At 37.2% G+C, this 15790-nt stretch overlaps 1 protein-coding gene across 1 annotated transcript in view; it reads right to left on the bottom strand.

The window, feature by feature from the left end:
* Window positions 1-262: 262 nt before the first annotated feature.
* Window positions 263-15790, bottom strand: part of man2a1 (mannosidase, alpha, class 2A, member 1) — a 119787-nt gene continuing 104259 nt past the window's right edge. Inside the window, exons 18-22 of the mRNA XM_063068639.1 lie at window positions 13438-13579; window positions 9096-9229; window positions 5234-5431; window positions 1262-1372; window positions 263-630 (exon numbers count right to left, since the gene is read on the bottom strand). Coding sequence (XP_062924709.1) covers window positions 478-630; window positions 1262-1372; window positions 5234-5431; window positions 9096-9229; window positions 13438-13579 — 738 coding nt within the window. The 3' untranslated portion in view covers window positions 263-477. The remainder of the gene's footprint in view (window positions 631-1261; window positions 1373-5233; window positions 5432-9095; window positions 9230-13437; window positions 13580-15790) is intronic.

Below are 15790 nucleotides of genomic sequence, written 5' to 3'. Positions count from 1 at the left end.
TGTGTGAATGGACGTAATTAAATTTTTGGCAGCACATTTTTCTAAATGTTATGAACCAAGCATTCAATGCAATAACTAAACTGTCCTTAATAATGTTAAAGTTAAATGATAAAATTTTAAACTTGTATAGATTCTCTCTGGGGCTCTTTACTTCACTGAAATACGGACAATATTTTATTGAATTAGGCATGAAACAAATAATTTAACCTGAGAAGTACATTACTGTAAGGAAGCAGGTTTTTTTTGGCCCCAATTATTTTAGTTTTTTGTTGTATGATAAGGACTTCTAAACTTTAATAATTTCATAATTTTTTCCACAAAATTAAATTAAAATATATTTTTACCATTGGTCTTTGTTGAATCAGTAGGTTTGACATATTCACCTAACTTTTAATGTGCTTGTAGATATTGCAACTCAATAATGTGCACAGTATATTCTTCAACATAGATCATTCAGCAATCGGAGCAGTTACATAATCATCTTAATTGAATTCTGATTGTTCTTATCTCCATTGGGTTCAGTTCTATTTTGCTAGTATTATATGGATCTTGTGGCGTATGCATCAAAGACAAGGTCGATGGAGTTAGGCGTTGAATGTTAACTTCTCTAAAGAGATTGTGCAAGAGAATCTGAAAAACAATGTTTTAGATTTAATTGAGTAGAAATAGAGTTTTATATCATTGTAGTCTTTTAACACATCTCCCTCAGAAACAGGAATTCTAAATAGAAGATATTTTTGATATTTATGTATTCCAATTCTTTAACCATCAGAGGAATGATAATCTTCAAAAATTCATTTCTATATGGAAGTTGCTTTCAAAAAAGAACACAACCATTCTAAATGTAGAAAATTAACTTACTTAATTATACCTCCTACTCAATTACAGGCTGAAACTCTCTGGTCTGACATTCCTTGCCTATCAACCCTGCAGCATGTTTTTAATCTGTAGTACAGATCTGTGCTAATTAATTCTGACTAAAACTTAACTGAAATCTAAAATGAACTATGATTTGTACTAATCTATAAATAATTAATATATCTGTACAACATATGCAATCTCAATTGACAGAGATCTCAGCTAACAGCATTTCTGACTTGTACAGAAATTTTGGGTTACGGGCAGTTCTCAGAACCCGTGTGTAACCTGGCTCAGGAGATAATCAAGGGACAATTTCACTGGTCTGGCATCTTCTGTGATCTGGTACCAGTGAATTTCCACCTGCAATTGATACCCACATGTTCAAAACAAGATCACCTACCTTGCCTTTTGAAGTAGAACAAAACAGTCCAGTGTTTTTGTTTAAAAATCTACAATCAAAACCCTTTCTGTGGATAATCAGGGCTACTTCATCTGATGGGCTCCACTCATCCTGAAATGAAAAAATAATTTTTAAATGATTCAATTTACACATTTTATGTGATAACATGAATATTTTACAGGCAGTAAAAACTGCAAATGAAGAAATCAGCAGAATTTCTATTTCTAGAGTATATTTGGAAACTGCAGGCCAGTTAGTCTAGCATTACTATTACTATTTAACTATTTATGGTTCTATTACTGTTTATTATTTATGGTGCAACTGTAATGAAAACCAATTTCCCCCGGGATCAATAAAGTATGACTATGACTATGACTATGATTAGCTTTTCGGAAAATGCTTGAGAGTTCATGATTATGGAAGTAATAACACAGCATTTAGAAAAACTTAACACAAGTAGGAAAAATAGATTTGTGAGAGGGAAAAATATGATCAACATGTCTTAAGAGCTTTTTGAAGATATTATAAGCAAGAATGAAGAACAGGACCCAATTGGTGTAGTATATTTGGAGTTTGAAATAGTTTTTGTATGATGCGACATAAAAGCTTACTGCAGAAGATAGGGCTCTTAGAGTAAAACTGGTATGGACATAAGAATAATCAACATAGAGCAAATAAGGGATAGCAATAAATAGGTCAGCAAATTGGAAAGCTGTAACCATAGAGGTGGACAACAGAAGGTGCTGGTTAGTTGGTACTTCTTAGGATATTATCACTATGTTTATACTCATTTAAATAGTCAAAGATTGAAATTTCATGGTCCTTCAAGATCTGCGTATTTAAAAATAAAAAACTGAGTGAGCAATGTTGAAAGCATATACAATGTTGACCCAAATGGCAAGAGTAAGGAAGTGTCATTATTTTCCTGAACTTTTGAGAGAGAGACCACATCTAAAGCAGTAAATTGAGTTTTTGGTCTCCATACTTGAAGGAGGATACACATACTTTCAAGAGAGGTATCAAAAGTTCACAAGATTGATCCCTGGGAAGAAGTAAGATCCTCTGGAAGTTAAGTGGATGAGATGTCATCTCAGTGAAATAAACAAGATTCTCTGCAGATGTGGACCTCTGTACCTCCCTCTGCAAATGGGTTCTTGACTTCCTCATTGGGAGGCTATAGTCAGTGCAGATCAGAAATAACACCTCCTCCTCCTCACTAAAATCAACATTGGCACAGCTCGAGGATGTATGCTTAGCCGGGTTCTCTACTCTCTCTACACCCATGACTCTCTGGCTCGGCATAGCTCAAATGCCATCTATAAATTTGCTGATGACACAACTGGTGGCGTACAGGAGTGAGACCAACTGTTGAGTGGTGTCGCAACAACAACCTTGCATTCGATGTCAGTAACACCAAGGAATTGATTGTGGACTTCAGGAAAGGGAACACAGACCAGTCTTCATCGAGGGATCAGCAGTTGAAAGGATGAGCATTGAGTTTCAAATTCTTGGCAGTCAACATCTCTGAAGATCTACCCTGGGACCAACATAATGATGCAACTACAAAGAAGGCATGGCACTGGCTATATTTCATTAGGAGTTTGAGAAGATCTAGTACAGCATATCATCAAAGGCTCTAGTGAGGCTCTAAAGATGTACCATTCTAACTGGTTGCATCACTGTCTAGTATGCAAGGGCCACCACACAGGATTGGAAAAAGCTGTAGAGTAAGCTCATCCAACTCCATCATTTGCCTCCCCAGCACTGAGGACTTCTTCAAAAGATGATACTCAAAAAGGCAACATTGATCATTAAGGACCACCATCAATCAGGATGTGTTCTCCTCTTATTACTATCATCAAGGAGGAAGTACAGGAGCTTGAAGCCACACACTTAACATTTTAGGAACAGTTCTACCCCTCCACCAACAGATTATATATAAATTTCTTATTGTAATTTATAGTATTTTTTATGTACTATATTGCACTGCAATACTGTCACAAAACAACACATTTCACAGCATATTTCAGTGATATTAAACCTGATACTATTCTGTCTTAACAATGTAGATCCTGCAAGAGTATACTTCCAGGAGGAGGACTATAGAACTAGTAATCTTAAGAAAGAAAAAGGAATTTCTTTGCAGATTGTGCATCTTCCAAATTCTCTACTCCAGAGAGCTGTTTATCCCAATTATTCTGTTATACTGACCCACCCTAAGTGTAAATTGCTATGATTTCTACTCATTCCCAACTGTCTAGCCTAGTTGCCATGGTACTTCTGCAGCTTTCTAACTGGTCTATTGTTCTTGCATTTCTGATTTTGCTGTTCTTGCCGGAGGAAACACCCACACATTCTGATCCTTCCTTAGGGTATGGTTTTCATCTCATCGAAGTTTAAGGAACACAAGGTATGTTGTGCCATAGATATAAACATTATCAAAATAAAACAAGCAATAGATTCATAGGTTCATAAGAGTTTTGCTGCACAGGAGTAGGCCTTCCAGCCCAAATGAACAATGCCGACCAAATACTTATCTATCCCAATTCCATTTGCCAGGTTTGGCCCATATCCCTCTCATATTTTCCTTCTCTAGCTATGTTTCTATGAATTTTATATGATCCCTGTGCACACCATTGGTTATACGTCTCCAGTCTGAAAAGCAACCCTCCACTACCACTCTCTCTCTCTCTGCTATCACCAAGTCAACTTTATATCCAAATTGCTATCTCACTCTGAATCTTGCATATTCTAGCCTTCTGGACCAGCCTACCATGCGACTTGTCAAAGGTCTTGCTAAAATCTATTTTGATAATGCCCATTGTCCTGTTTTGATCAATCTTCTTGATTGCCCTCTTAAAAAAATTACTAGGTTAATACCCAACAATATTAGGTTGTGCTCTGCCTCAACAAAATTTCTCATTCCCTTTGGACCTTTGAATAAAAATATTTTCCTGGGATTCTTTTCTCGATGAGCAAATGTCTTTTTAAACCTCTCCACACTTGTAACGCTACTATGACACTGTAATTTCCTTTGGGATCAAAAAAGTACCTATCTATACCTTACCCTCAACATGATTAAGAATTACAATTAGAAGATCATTAAGATCACTTTGATTATTCATTTAGCTGGCATTGCCTCATCCGTCTCTGCTCTTTACCACCAAGCCAGAACTTCCCAAAAGCTTTACTCTGTAATACCCTTACAAAGTACATTTTACAGATTTCATCCTTATTTTGCCACTTGCCATTCCTAAGATACTCTTTTCCATATGACTTGCCTCCTTCTCCCAAATTCTAACCCTGACTTCTATGCCAGCCGGTAACGTAAATGGTTTTCTCTCTCCTATAGTATTGGCTTCTCTTTAAATTTGTAATCATAGCCTCATTCCTCATGAATCACTCAATCAATTTCTGCGTTGTTGCAAATTACTGCTCAGTCTCCTTTTCCTCTCCAAAATCTTTGAATGCATTTGCCTCCAAAATTAGCACCTAACTTTCCTACAAATTAATACTTAAACCTCTTCACCTGATTCCCATTGCTATCAGAGAAATAAATAACTAGAGAATTCTATTTCCACTTTGCTATATTGAAGGTGCTATAATAATCCAAGTTATTAACTATTTCTGCAATGAATAAGTTTCTATGAAGTATACAACACTGTGCAAAATTCTTAGGCGTATATACAGTATATAGCTTGGGTGCCCAAGACTTTTGCACAATACTATATATTACGTCTTTCCAGTCATCAAATAACACTTAATATTACTGAGCTAATACAAAGCTAAGTGCTCTTATTTTTGTTTCCCAACCACCTTCCTATTTTAATCAATATATAGAACTGTGCAAAAGTCTTAGGCACCCTAGCTATATATATGTACTTAAGGCTTTTGCATAATACTGTATGCCATGTACAACAGAATCTTGAAACTTATTAATGCTTGGAATAACATCAAACATCACGGTCTTACCTTTCCCTGTATTGTTCTAAGGTTAACTATTTGCATATCACATGGCATGGATGAAGAAAGAGGACTAAATAAGTTCAAGAGTGGAGGGATTCCATCAACATTTAGGTTCACAGCCATTGGAATGACTGGTTGATTCAGGTAAGATGATGTCTTGTGGCTCAACAAAGAGGGATAACTCATTGCCTTATTAGCTTCATCCTGGTTAAAAAAAAAGATTCACAATTCAAAAAAAAGGCACGTCTCTCACTATCAACGCAGCAAGAAGAGTAAAACCTAAGCAATTAAAAATATCTAAAGAACATTTATCTGGAATTTTATGGGGAGTTATTTGGTGGGACAGTAACCGGATACCCAGTGAAATTGTGTAAACATCTAGAAAGCTGATTACTCAATTTTTCATCAAAGGATTTATCGGTTTCAGTATCAGTCAGCAAAAAGCACCACTACTGACCCAACATGTCAAATTTGAAAAACACTGCCACCAGAATGGAAGGAAATGAAAAAAAAGAGAGATTAAAATATATTTGATCTCTGTCTTGCAAAAATTAAAGATTTAACTTTTGTAGCTCTAGAGTCTTTCAGAGAGAATGATTTGCTTTCATGGTAGATACCCTTCACATATTACACACTGTTACCAATGTGTTAATGAAACAGATTGACCGACTGAAAATTGGGCAAACATGAGGCCAGCAGCAGGTAAAAATGAAGGTGAGGCGCCATGAACATTCTCATCTGTGTAAATGATACAGACTGCAAAAGGTGTAGAGGTGATTGAAGTCATTTTCATACAGAAGTGACAAGTGGATGATTCTCTTGAGCTCTCTAATAGCCAGTCTTCGGTCAATATTAATGAGTTAATGAGTCCAAAGAGAAAAGTCCTTTAAGTGCCATTAAGATTAATGCATCATTGGATGCCCCTGCATTTGTCCGGATTCTTCTATGCATTAGCCTTTCAGACACAGGGAGGATGCAAAAGAAATAATCACATGATGTTAAGAAGTGTGGCACTGTGAGATTCAATTTTACTTTCCCCTTTCCCCCCTTCCCGAACATTACAGCCTGCAACATTCACCTCCAAATCTTTTCTACAGCGCTCAATTCTTGCTGCTGTCTGTAAGGAGTTTGTACATTCTCCCAGTGACCGCTGGGAGTTCTGGTTTCCTCCTACATTCTAAAGAAGTACAGGTTAGTAGGTTAATTGGTCATGTGTGTAACTGGGCGGTGCAAGCTTGTTGGGCCGGTAGGGCCATTTTGAAATTCAGAATTTTTCGGATTTCAGAAAATTGATAATTATATTATATTGATAATTAACCTGTCTCAGTGCGGTGGAATTTAGAACCCAGGGCAGCTCCGGACCTACGCACATCCTCCCATATATTTTAAATCATCTCTAGATTACAAATAATACCTAATACAATGTAAATGCTATGTAAATAGTTGTTATACTGTGTTGTTTAGGGAATAATGGCAAGAAAAAAAGCCTATACATGCTCAAACAGCGAGTGCTGGAGAGAGAACTCCCAGGTTTTCCCGATCCGCGCTCTTTTACAAATATTATTACAGTTTATTTATAGAGTAATATACTGATAAATGAAATAGTGGGATAATTATAGACCATAAATACACAAGTACATTTTATTTCCAACAAAAACATTCAATAAAACATAAAAATATACAGCTTCAAACGAACTGAATCAAACACATGGTGAATGACTTGTTGGAATAAATGTAGAACATAAATACTCTAGGACATATACAGGCTCAAACTAAGCTAATTACGTACAGGTACCTCTAGTTAAGTTGCATTGTGTTTGGCAAACAAAGCTAAATACTCTACAGGTACCTGATGGGCCAGGAACAGGATTCTCAAACTATAAAGCAGCACTACGACAGACAGCGTTTTTAAAGACTTCTTCAAGTGTCATCTGTCTCATTAACATAGGTTTATGTCTAAGCAATCTCTCTTTAACTGAGCAAACTGCCATAATCTCTTGCTCACTGATATATGCACGTTGTTCAAGGCCAGCAATTAACTGATCATACATTTTCACCATATCGTCATCAGCCGTTGTTAATGTTTTTCTAGGAACGTAGCGCCAGTACAAAGCTGTTTCATCAGCATTGTAAATTTGTTCAGGACTAAGGTTTTCATCAGATGTTATCATGGCAAATTCATCAATGTAATTTTCAGCTGCTTCATGATCAGAGATGCTTCTTCACCACAGATTTTCAGATATTTTACACCATGACGCTTCCTAAATTTCTGCAGCCAACCCTCTGAATATTTTCTGCTTTATTGATAATGATAGATGCTTCCTTCTCTTTTTCTCATTGTTACCCAAAAGGGTATCTGCAGCTCTTTTTGACATTTTCACAGTGAAATTAAACACAAAGTCAACAGTAAACACAAAATATCAGCGAACAGCAAATGCACGTGTAACCAGTACGAGCGCTGAGCCACAACTGATGTCTGGCAGCCTCTGCTAGCGCTGCCACATCACACCTGAGTGACATCAGCTGTTGGGCGCCAAACAAGCCTTGTTACGACATTCCACGCTCCACATTCCACGAAAAAAACTTCAGTTTTCGGAGCTTGTCGGATTTCAGAATTTCAGATGAGGGATTGTGGACCTGTATCTCTAAATCTAAACCAGAATCTGTGGAGCTTCCCAACTCTTGTATGTACTGAGTGTAGCAAAAGTGGCTCTATGAACAGTTTATTCCTCCAGACCTGCAGTAACCCATCCATAGAAATACCTAATAACCCATCTTGGGCCTTTTCCTCTCTGTACTATTATTTGTCACCAGTGGTCATAGTCAAAACTGCAAATAATTTACATTTATATACAGCATTTCACAACACCAGAATATTTCAAGAAAACCTAAAATCAGTGAAGTCACCCTTAAGTGCAGTCACTGTTTTAAAGATTGTACATTGCAAATCCCAACAGCTGTAAGATATGGTGGCTCTGGTTCTTCTACTTTTCAGATAACCATTGGCTAGTGCACTGAAAGAATTCTTATGTACCTTTTCAAATAATAAAATTGTTTTTTTTAATTCACCACCATATCCAATGACAGCCTTGAATTACTACCTATACTGCAGCAGTCCCTCAATACTTCATTCAAGTAGTCTGAAACACTTGCTCAAGTCTCCAGAGAGGGATGCGAATCAATAGCTTTCTAACGAGTTTTATCACAATTGACAAATGACAAATTACGGGCCTAAAATTGCAGTTGCCAACTTGAGGGATTGGAACAGAGCTCTGACCCGCTTTCAATTAACGTCCCAACACTGTTAACTATTTTGAATATTTCAGACAAAGGTTTGTTTCATTCCTGGCACCCTGAGTAGAATTACCGATCTGGTATAAAGACATCATACAGATATTTTCTAAAATATATAGTTCTGAGGAAGGGTTGCTGACCCAAAATATTGATTGTTTTCTCTTTCTACAGATGCTGCTTGACGATCTGAATTCTTCCAGCATTTCTATGTTCATTTCAAATTCTAGCATCTGTAGTTTTGTTTGTTGCCATTCAAAGGTTGGCTGTGTGCTCTTTCTGTTTAGACAATTCAATTGTTTTCTCCTTTCTGTGGGCTTCACAGCACTGGGTTCAGGTAGCTCACAATCATCACTGATATTCAGCACTGATTAAAACATAAATAAAAATATGTCCTGTATGTTTTCAATTCACACATCTTATGATTACCAAAAAAAAAAGAAAAAGTAACTTAAAATTTATGCTTTAAAACATTCCATTAGAATTCTTTTTAAGCTTCAATAAGAAAATACTTTGTGTAATGTACATCTTTTAAATAATCAGGAAAACAATATGGAGGTTGCATATCTAATCTTACCAAATTTGTTTCGATTCTTTTTTCCAATAAAAGTCTGAATAGACTGGCTGTGACTTTATTATCCTTAACACCTTGTCCTAGGCCTCGATTGTCATCTTGCATCAGTCTGCGATCCATTATGACTTCCAGCTGACCTATTACAGTAACATACAGATTTGACCATTCTCTAATTGCACTTGCACGTTGGATGTAATTGGAATCACTGAACTTAGAGAACACCAGAAATATACTAAGCAGCTTAGCAAAACTATCTGGCAGCATCACCATAAATGAAATACAAAATTAGACAAAATTATGCATTTTTAATGGATTATGTATAGGATTCCTACAAAAGAATGCAATCTACATTACATTTCAAAGTGGACTATTTATATACTTAAACAGTATTAATTAATTACAGCATTTTTTTTTTACAAGTCTCTTTAGATCCCCGTTTAAATTCTTCAGTACCCTCCCTGATGAGCAAAAAAACACAAGAAAAGAGGATTTTGGAGAGAATGACCATAACTTATAGTTTTAAAGTACTTATGGAAAGGCATAAGGATGGTCATGAAATTAAGGTCCTCAAATAGGAGAAAGCTGATTTCAGTATCATTTGATTTGGTAAAGGTAGACTGGGAGCAGCTACTTGCCAATAAGTCTGCATCCAACAAGTGACAGACATTTAACAGTAAATAATGAATGTTCCCTTTATGATTAAAGGTAACGTTAGCAACTCCAAGGATGCCTGGATATAAGTGATACTAAAGATTGGTCAAAGAAACAAAAAAGGAAGCATATGGCATGCATAAACTGATCAAAGTGAAGAAGATTCTCAGGAGAATAGAAAATACAGGGGAATACTTTTAAAAAAAAAGAAATTAGGAGGGTAAAGCATGAACACAAAATATACTAGATTAGGAAAAAAACCCAAAGCATTTTATTACAGGTAAACCCTGTTATGGTGGTGGTTGTGGCCTTAGAAAATGCTCTGTATTGTGATTCTGTATTATTTGAAGCTGCACTATCTGTGCATACTACAAGAATTGAAAAAAAATTAGTTTTATTTTTCATTTAACCACATAAATTCCATGAGAGTGAATCTTATTGTGTACCTCAAAATTTTCAATTGCGAATTGTGAATTCTTACATAAAGAGCAAGAGGGCAACCAGGGATAAAGTAGGATCCACTATGTACCAAAATAGTAATCTGAATATGGAGCTAGAGGAAGCAAGTGAAGTCTGAAATGAACATTTGTCATTTGGTCAAAGGAGAAGAATTGGGGGAAGTGGGCATCAGGATGGTTGCTACAATTCTAAAATATGTTATCATTAAAAAGCAGGCGTTAGATGTCCAGCAAGGTTCAGTTCGTATAAATCCATAGAGCTTAATTAGATGTATTCCAACTGCTCTGGGAGGCAAAAGAGGGGATTGCTTGGGGCATTGACAGAGGTTTTTTAATTCTTCACTGGACAGAGGTGAGGTGCCAGATCACTGGAGGGAAGGAGAGGAAATACAGTAGCTTTATTCAAGAAAGGCAGCAGGAATAAGCCACGTGAGTACAGTGATAGGGAATTTATTGGGGAAAAAAATCTGAGAGACAGGATTTACCTACACTTTAAAAAGCAGATTAATCAAAGATGGGCAGCATCGTTGGGAAATGCTGTCTGACCAATATTTGAATGTGCTGATGAGAGCAGTGCTGTTGATGTAGCCTAAGGCCTTTAACAGTGCTCCATTTGAAAACAGACCCAAAATCTTAGAACCTATAAACATTAGGCAAGTTGGCAAACTGGATTCAAAATTGGCTTGGTATTAAGCTGCAGAGAGTGATGGTGAAGTGTTGTTTTTATGATTGGAAGCTTGTGACCTGTTATCTATTGTAGGGAATAATGTGGGATGCTTACATTTTGTTAAATATGGCCCAAGAGATATTGAGGGACAGCGGGATTTTGGTGTACTAGATGAGAGTTCCCTGAAAGGAACAGCAAAGATGGCAACAAAACTGAAAAAGTATAGGGGACACCTGCTTTCATTAGCTGGGGCATGAAATATAGAGCAAGGAGGTATTACATTAGGGAGTAGAACTGTTACTTTTCTTGTAATTTAACTTTCCTATACTTGATTGTATTTTATATAATCAGCTATATAGGTAAAATTGTTCAGTAATTGTGGTGTAACTGCTTCTGCATTTTTCTAGAACCTTCTCAGTTTTTCTGCAACAGGTGTCATGCCACTGGAACCTAGTTATTTTATAGAGTAATTGTTATCACTGAAATGTTGTTATTTCTTTTAGTCAGAGCTGGTTTTTGTAGAGAATGTCCCTCATTTTCTTTGTTTGTTCTTTGCTCTTGTAACACTTAATAAAATGGCCATAAACAACAAGTTTTATGCCTCATTGTTGATTTCAGAAAAATCTCTGGAGCGCAAAAACACCAGGATCCATCAGCGGTTATGGTACAAGTTTATAAAACTCTGCTTAGGTTACACTTAGAGAAATGTTGACAATTCTGGTCAGCGGACAATTAAAAGCACATAACTGCAATAGTAAGGATGCAAAACAGGTTGATCAGGATGTTATCTGGGATAGAGCATTTTAGTTATGAAGAGAGACTTGTTGGAATAGAGGAAGTTGAGAGAGGTAGACAAAATTATGATACGTATAGATATTGTAGATAGTAGGAAACTTTTGCCACTTTTGAAATATCTAAAATTAGAGGCAGTAGATTTAGAGAAGGCAGTAAGAGGTACGAAGAGATTTGAGGAAGAAATCTCAAATCCAGAGGGTGCTTTGACTCTCAAGCATTTTGCTTGAGTAGGTCGTGAAGACAGGTACTTTCACAACATTTAGAAAGTATCTCTCTGAGGCATAGAAGGCTACATGTTGGTAAATGGTAATGGAATGGATGGATTCTTCATGGTCAGCAAAAACATTGTGGGCTGGAGGCCCTTTCCTATGCTGCATTACTCCACTTCTGTATCTCGTTTACTGATCTCTCTGATTAATATCCAGATACTCAAGCTTCTCCATGACTATTAACTTCTGTTTATTTAGTTATTTCCCAATGTGTCTTCAAATTTTTCCTTTCACTTCCCATCCATTACAAGATGTTCTCTTGATGGATCCTCTGCAGCTTAACGTGAAAAAGACTAAGGAGCTGGTGGTAGACCTGAGGAGAGCTAAGGTACCGGTGACCCCTGTTTCCATCCAGGGGGTCAGTGTGGACATGGTGGAGGATTACAAATACCTGTGGATACGAATTGACAATAAACTGGACTGGTCAAAGAACACTGAGGCTGTCTACAAGAAGGGTCAGAGCCGTCTCTATTTCCTGAGGAGACTGAGGTCCTTTAACATCTGCCGGACAATGCTGAGGATATTCTACGAGTCTGTGGTGGCCAGTGTGAGCATGTTTGCTATTGTGTGCTGGGGCAGCAGGCTGAGGGTAGCAGACACCAACAGAATCAACAAACTCATTCGTAAGGCCAGTGATGTTGTGGGAATGGAACTGGACTCTCTCACGGTGGTGTCTGAAAAGAAGATGCTGTCTAAGTTGCATGCCATCTTGGACAATGTCTCCCATCCACTACATAATGTACTGGGTGGGCACAGGAGTACATTCAGCCAGAGACTCATTCTACCGAGATGCAACACAGAGCGTCACAGGAAGTCATTCCTGCCTGTGGCCATCAAACTTTACAACTCCTCCCTTGGGTCAGACACCCTGAGCCAAGAGGTTGGTCCTGGACTTACTTCCTGGCATAATTTACATATTACTATTTAATTATTTATGGTTTTATTACTATTTAATTATTTATGGTGCAAATGTAATGAAAAGCAATTTCCCCTGGGATCAATAAAGTATGACTATGACTGTTAGGATGGTTAATCCTTTACTATCTTTCGTCTCTCTCCATAATGATTCTATCTTTGTCTTCTCTATAAATGCATCACTTTCTTCTATTAGAAATGATGCAATTTAAAGTAAATACTACTACCCCACCTGTTTCCCTCTCCATCTTTTCTACAATTAATGCAATGTTTCTCAGTCTAAATTTCTGTAGTTGTGTCTCAGAAATTATTTTCGTTCTTTCTCTCTCCTTAAAATCTCTCGTTTGCTTTTTATATCACACACAATTTTTTTCATCGAAGAATTTTAAGGGTTCGGAAGTTATACAATTGGGCTCAAAAAGGGGTAAGGGTATGGGACAAAAGTGGAAGGAAGTGCAGTCAGCATCTGTTATTTGTACTGAGCATCTTGCTTCTATGCTGCAAGTATCAATTCATATGCAACACTCTGCTCCAAACTCTTCCTTGTTTGGCTCTTCATTTAGAGGCAAAAATCTGTGAATAATACATACCATTCTTCAGACTAGCGACTCCCAAGGACTGAGCAGAATGCAGGGTCAAACGAACATCACTGTCCTGTATGTATGCAGTTGTTGTAAGAGGGTAAAAATTTGCTTGAAGAGGCAGCTTGCTCAAAGTCTGCCTAGCCTGCATCTGAGATGGAAAATTAAAGAGTCAGTTTTGATAGCCTACTCTTTTTCAGTTCACACCTTTCACTAATAATATATTAAAAGCAATATGAAAAAGTAATTCCTTCATGTGTATTTTTGGCATGTGCATCCAGAAGAAGTGGCCAGTTCATAGGTATTGCATCGAAGTTTTACTTAACTGACCACTGAAAACCTACAATTTTTTCACAAAATAAAAACTGAAATTCTGTTGCAGCTGAAAATTGCAACATCAATTTTGTTTTTGTTTATTGATTACATATGCAGTCTAGGAAAATGGAAACAAGAGAGCATTCCTGGAGTTAAAGAAAATAATCCAGCCTATTATCAGCCTTTCAATCATTAGAGAAGTAATGAAAGGTATTGTTGACAGTTCCCTCCATTGGGTATACTGCAAAGTATACCATACAATGCATTGATTTTGCCAGGATCAACCTACTCCTGATGCTTCTACATCTCTGTTTAAAAATGGACAAAATAATTAAATTCCTGAGGTCGGTTCGCTGTGATTGCCTTTGATAATAAAGCAAAATTTGTCCATATGTGGAATCAAAGAAGTTTCTGCAAATTTGAAGTTAGTGAGAATCGAGGCAATAATACACCATTGAATGGAGTAAAACTCAGAATGAAGGAAGATAGTTCTGATTGCCTGCAGCTCCAGAACATTGCTGAATGGATTCTACAAAATCACATCCTACATTCAAACTCCATGGGCTGCAGCATCAATAATCTTCCAACTATCCTACTCCCAAAAATAATGCGTTCAGAATTCATTCAGAACTACCCAGATCATGCCCAGATACAGCAAGATTGGCTAATATTCAGGCATGGGCTAGGTAAACTTCAATCTACACAGTGCAATGCGATGGCAAAAACCCACAAGAGTGAGCTTGGCCATGACCATTTCAGATTCAGAATCAAGTTTATTATCCCTGACATACAGTTACATACACTTGTTTTTTTTGTGGCAGGAGTACAGTGCAATAGATAATATACACTATAAATTACAATAAGAACTATGTATAAAAATTAAGTTGTGCAAAAATAGAGAAAAGATAGTGAGGTAGTGTTCATGGATTCATTGTCCATTCAGAAAGCTGATGGCGGAGGGGATAAAGCTGTTCCTAGAGTGTTCAGTGTGACTTTTGACTTCCAGCTGTATTAATATGTCTCAAATTCCCCATTAGACATAGTTTGTGCTATAGACTTAACTGGATTGCCTTCGAAAATAATGCCATGACAAAATATTAGGTGATTCTCTATCCTCTTGGCAGATACCTTCAAGAAGAAGTGATATTAACTCCTGATTGAGTAGAATATTGTTAATTTCAGTCTATCTATTTTACTATTTTTAGTCAATCTGCTACAATTCACTATGGGTCAAAGGAATTTTTAAACTAACAGGTTGCATAGAATCTGCAAAAAAAACTTATTTTCTTTTGCAAATAATACTAAACAAAGGACATACTTTGCATTACCGTTTCCTTAACGGGGCCTTTACAGTCTGATAGTCTACTATGTTTCTGCAAAGTTAAGGCTGATTTATACTTGTGCGTCAAATGTACGCCGTAGGTACAGCATAGCCACGTACCCTACGCTGTACTCTACGCTGAACCCTACGCCGTAGTCTAACGCGCACCTCTCCCAAAATGTAACTATGTGTTGTGGCAATGCAGACCGAACAACTGTGATTGGTCCGCTTGGTAGCATCACATTTCCTCCTATGCTGCAATAGCTTCCCACTGGGCGACTGAAGAGTGGGGAAGGAACTCTGGCTTTAAAGCTAAAGCTTTACAGACCTCCGAAATTTTGGTGGACCCTATGCTTGACGCCAGTTTGTAGCTAGCTGCTACAGCCTGTTGACTTCCAACTGAAGCTAATACTCGAATGGTGATTGCCAGTCTCTGAGTATACTGTGCGTACACTGATGCAAAATAAATGGTTGGAGACGATGAACCAAATCGTCAAATCTACCTGCCGACATCCGAAAATATTTGAAATGCATTTCCTTGTCCATGTCTCTCAGTGGCCAGACAAGCACAGAAAATTTACCCTCCTTCAGTTTCAGTCGCCATTGTTTGAAGTTTGAGTTTCTTCATGCTGAGTTTCAACACAGTGGCAGAGAAACCCCACCGCCAACTAGTGTTTTGGCGGTGAATTGCAGAGTGATGCAGACACACTAACGCACAAGTATAAA

Source organism: Mobula hypostoma, chromosome 16 (genome assembly GCF_963921235.1).
Source record: "Mobula hypostoma chromosome 16, sMobHyp1.1, whole genome shotgun sequence".
Taxonomy (NCBI): Eukaryota; Metazoa; Chordata; class Chondrichthyes; order Myliobatiformes; family Myliobatidae; genus Mobula; species Mobula hypostoma.
Note: the sequence above shows the minus strand (reverse complement) of the source record. Positions and strands in the feature narration are given on the sequence as shown.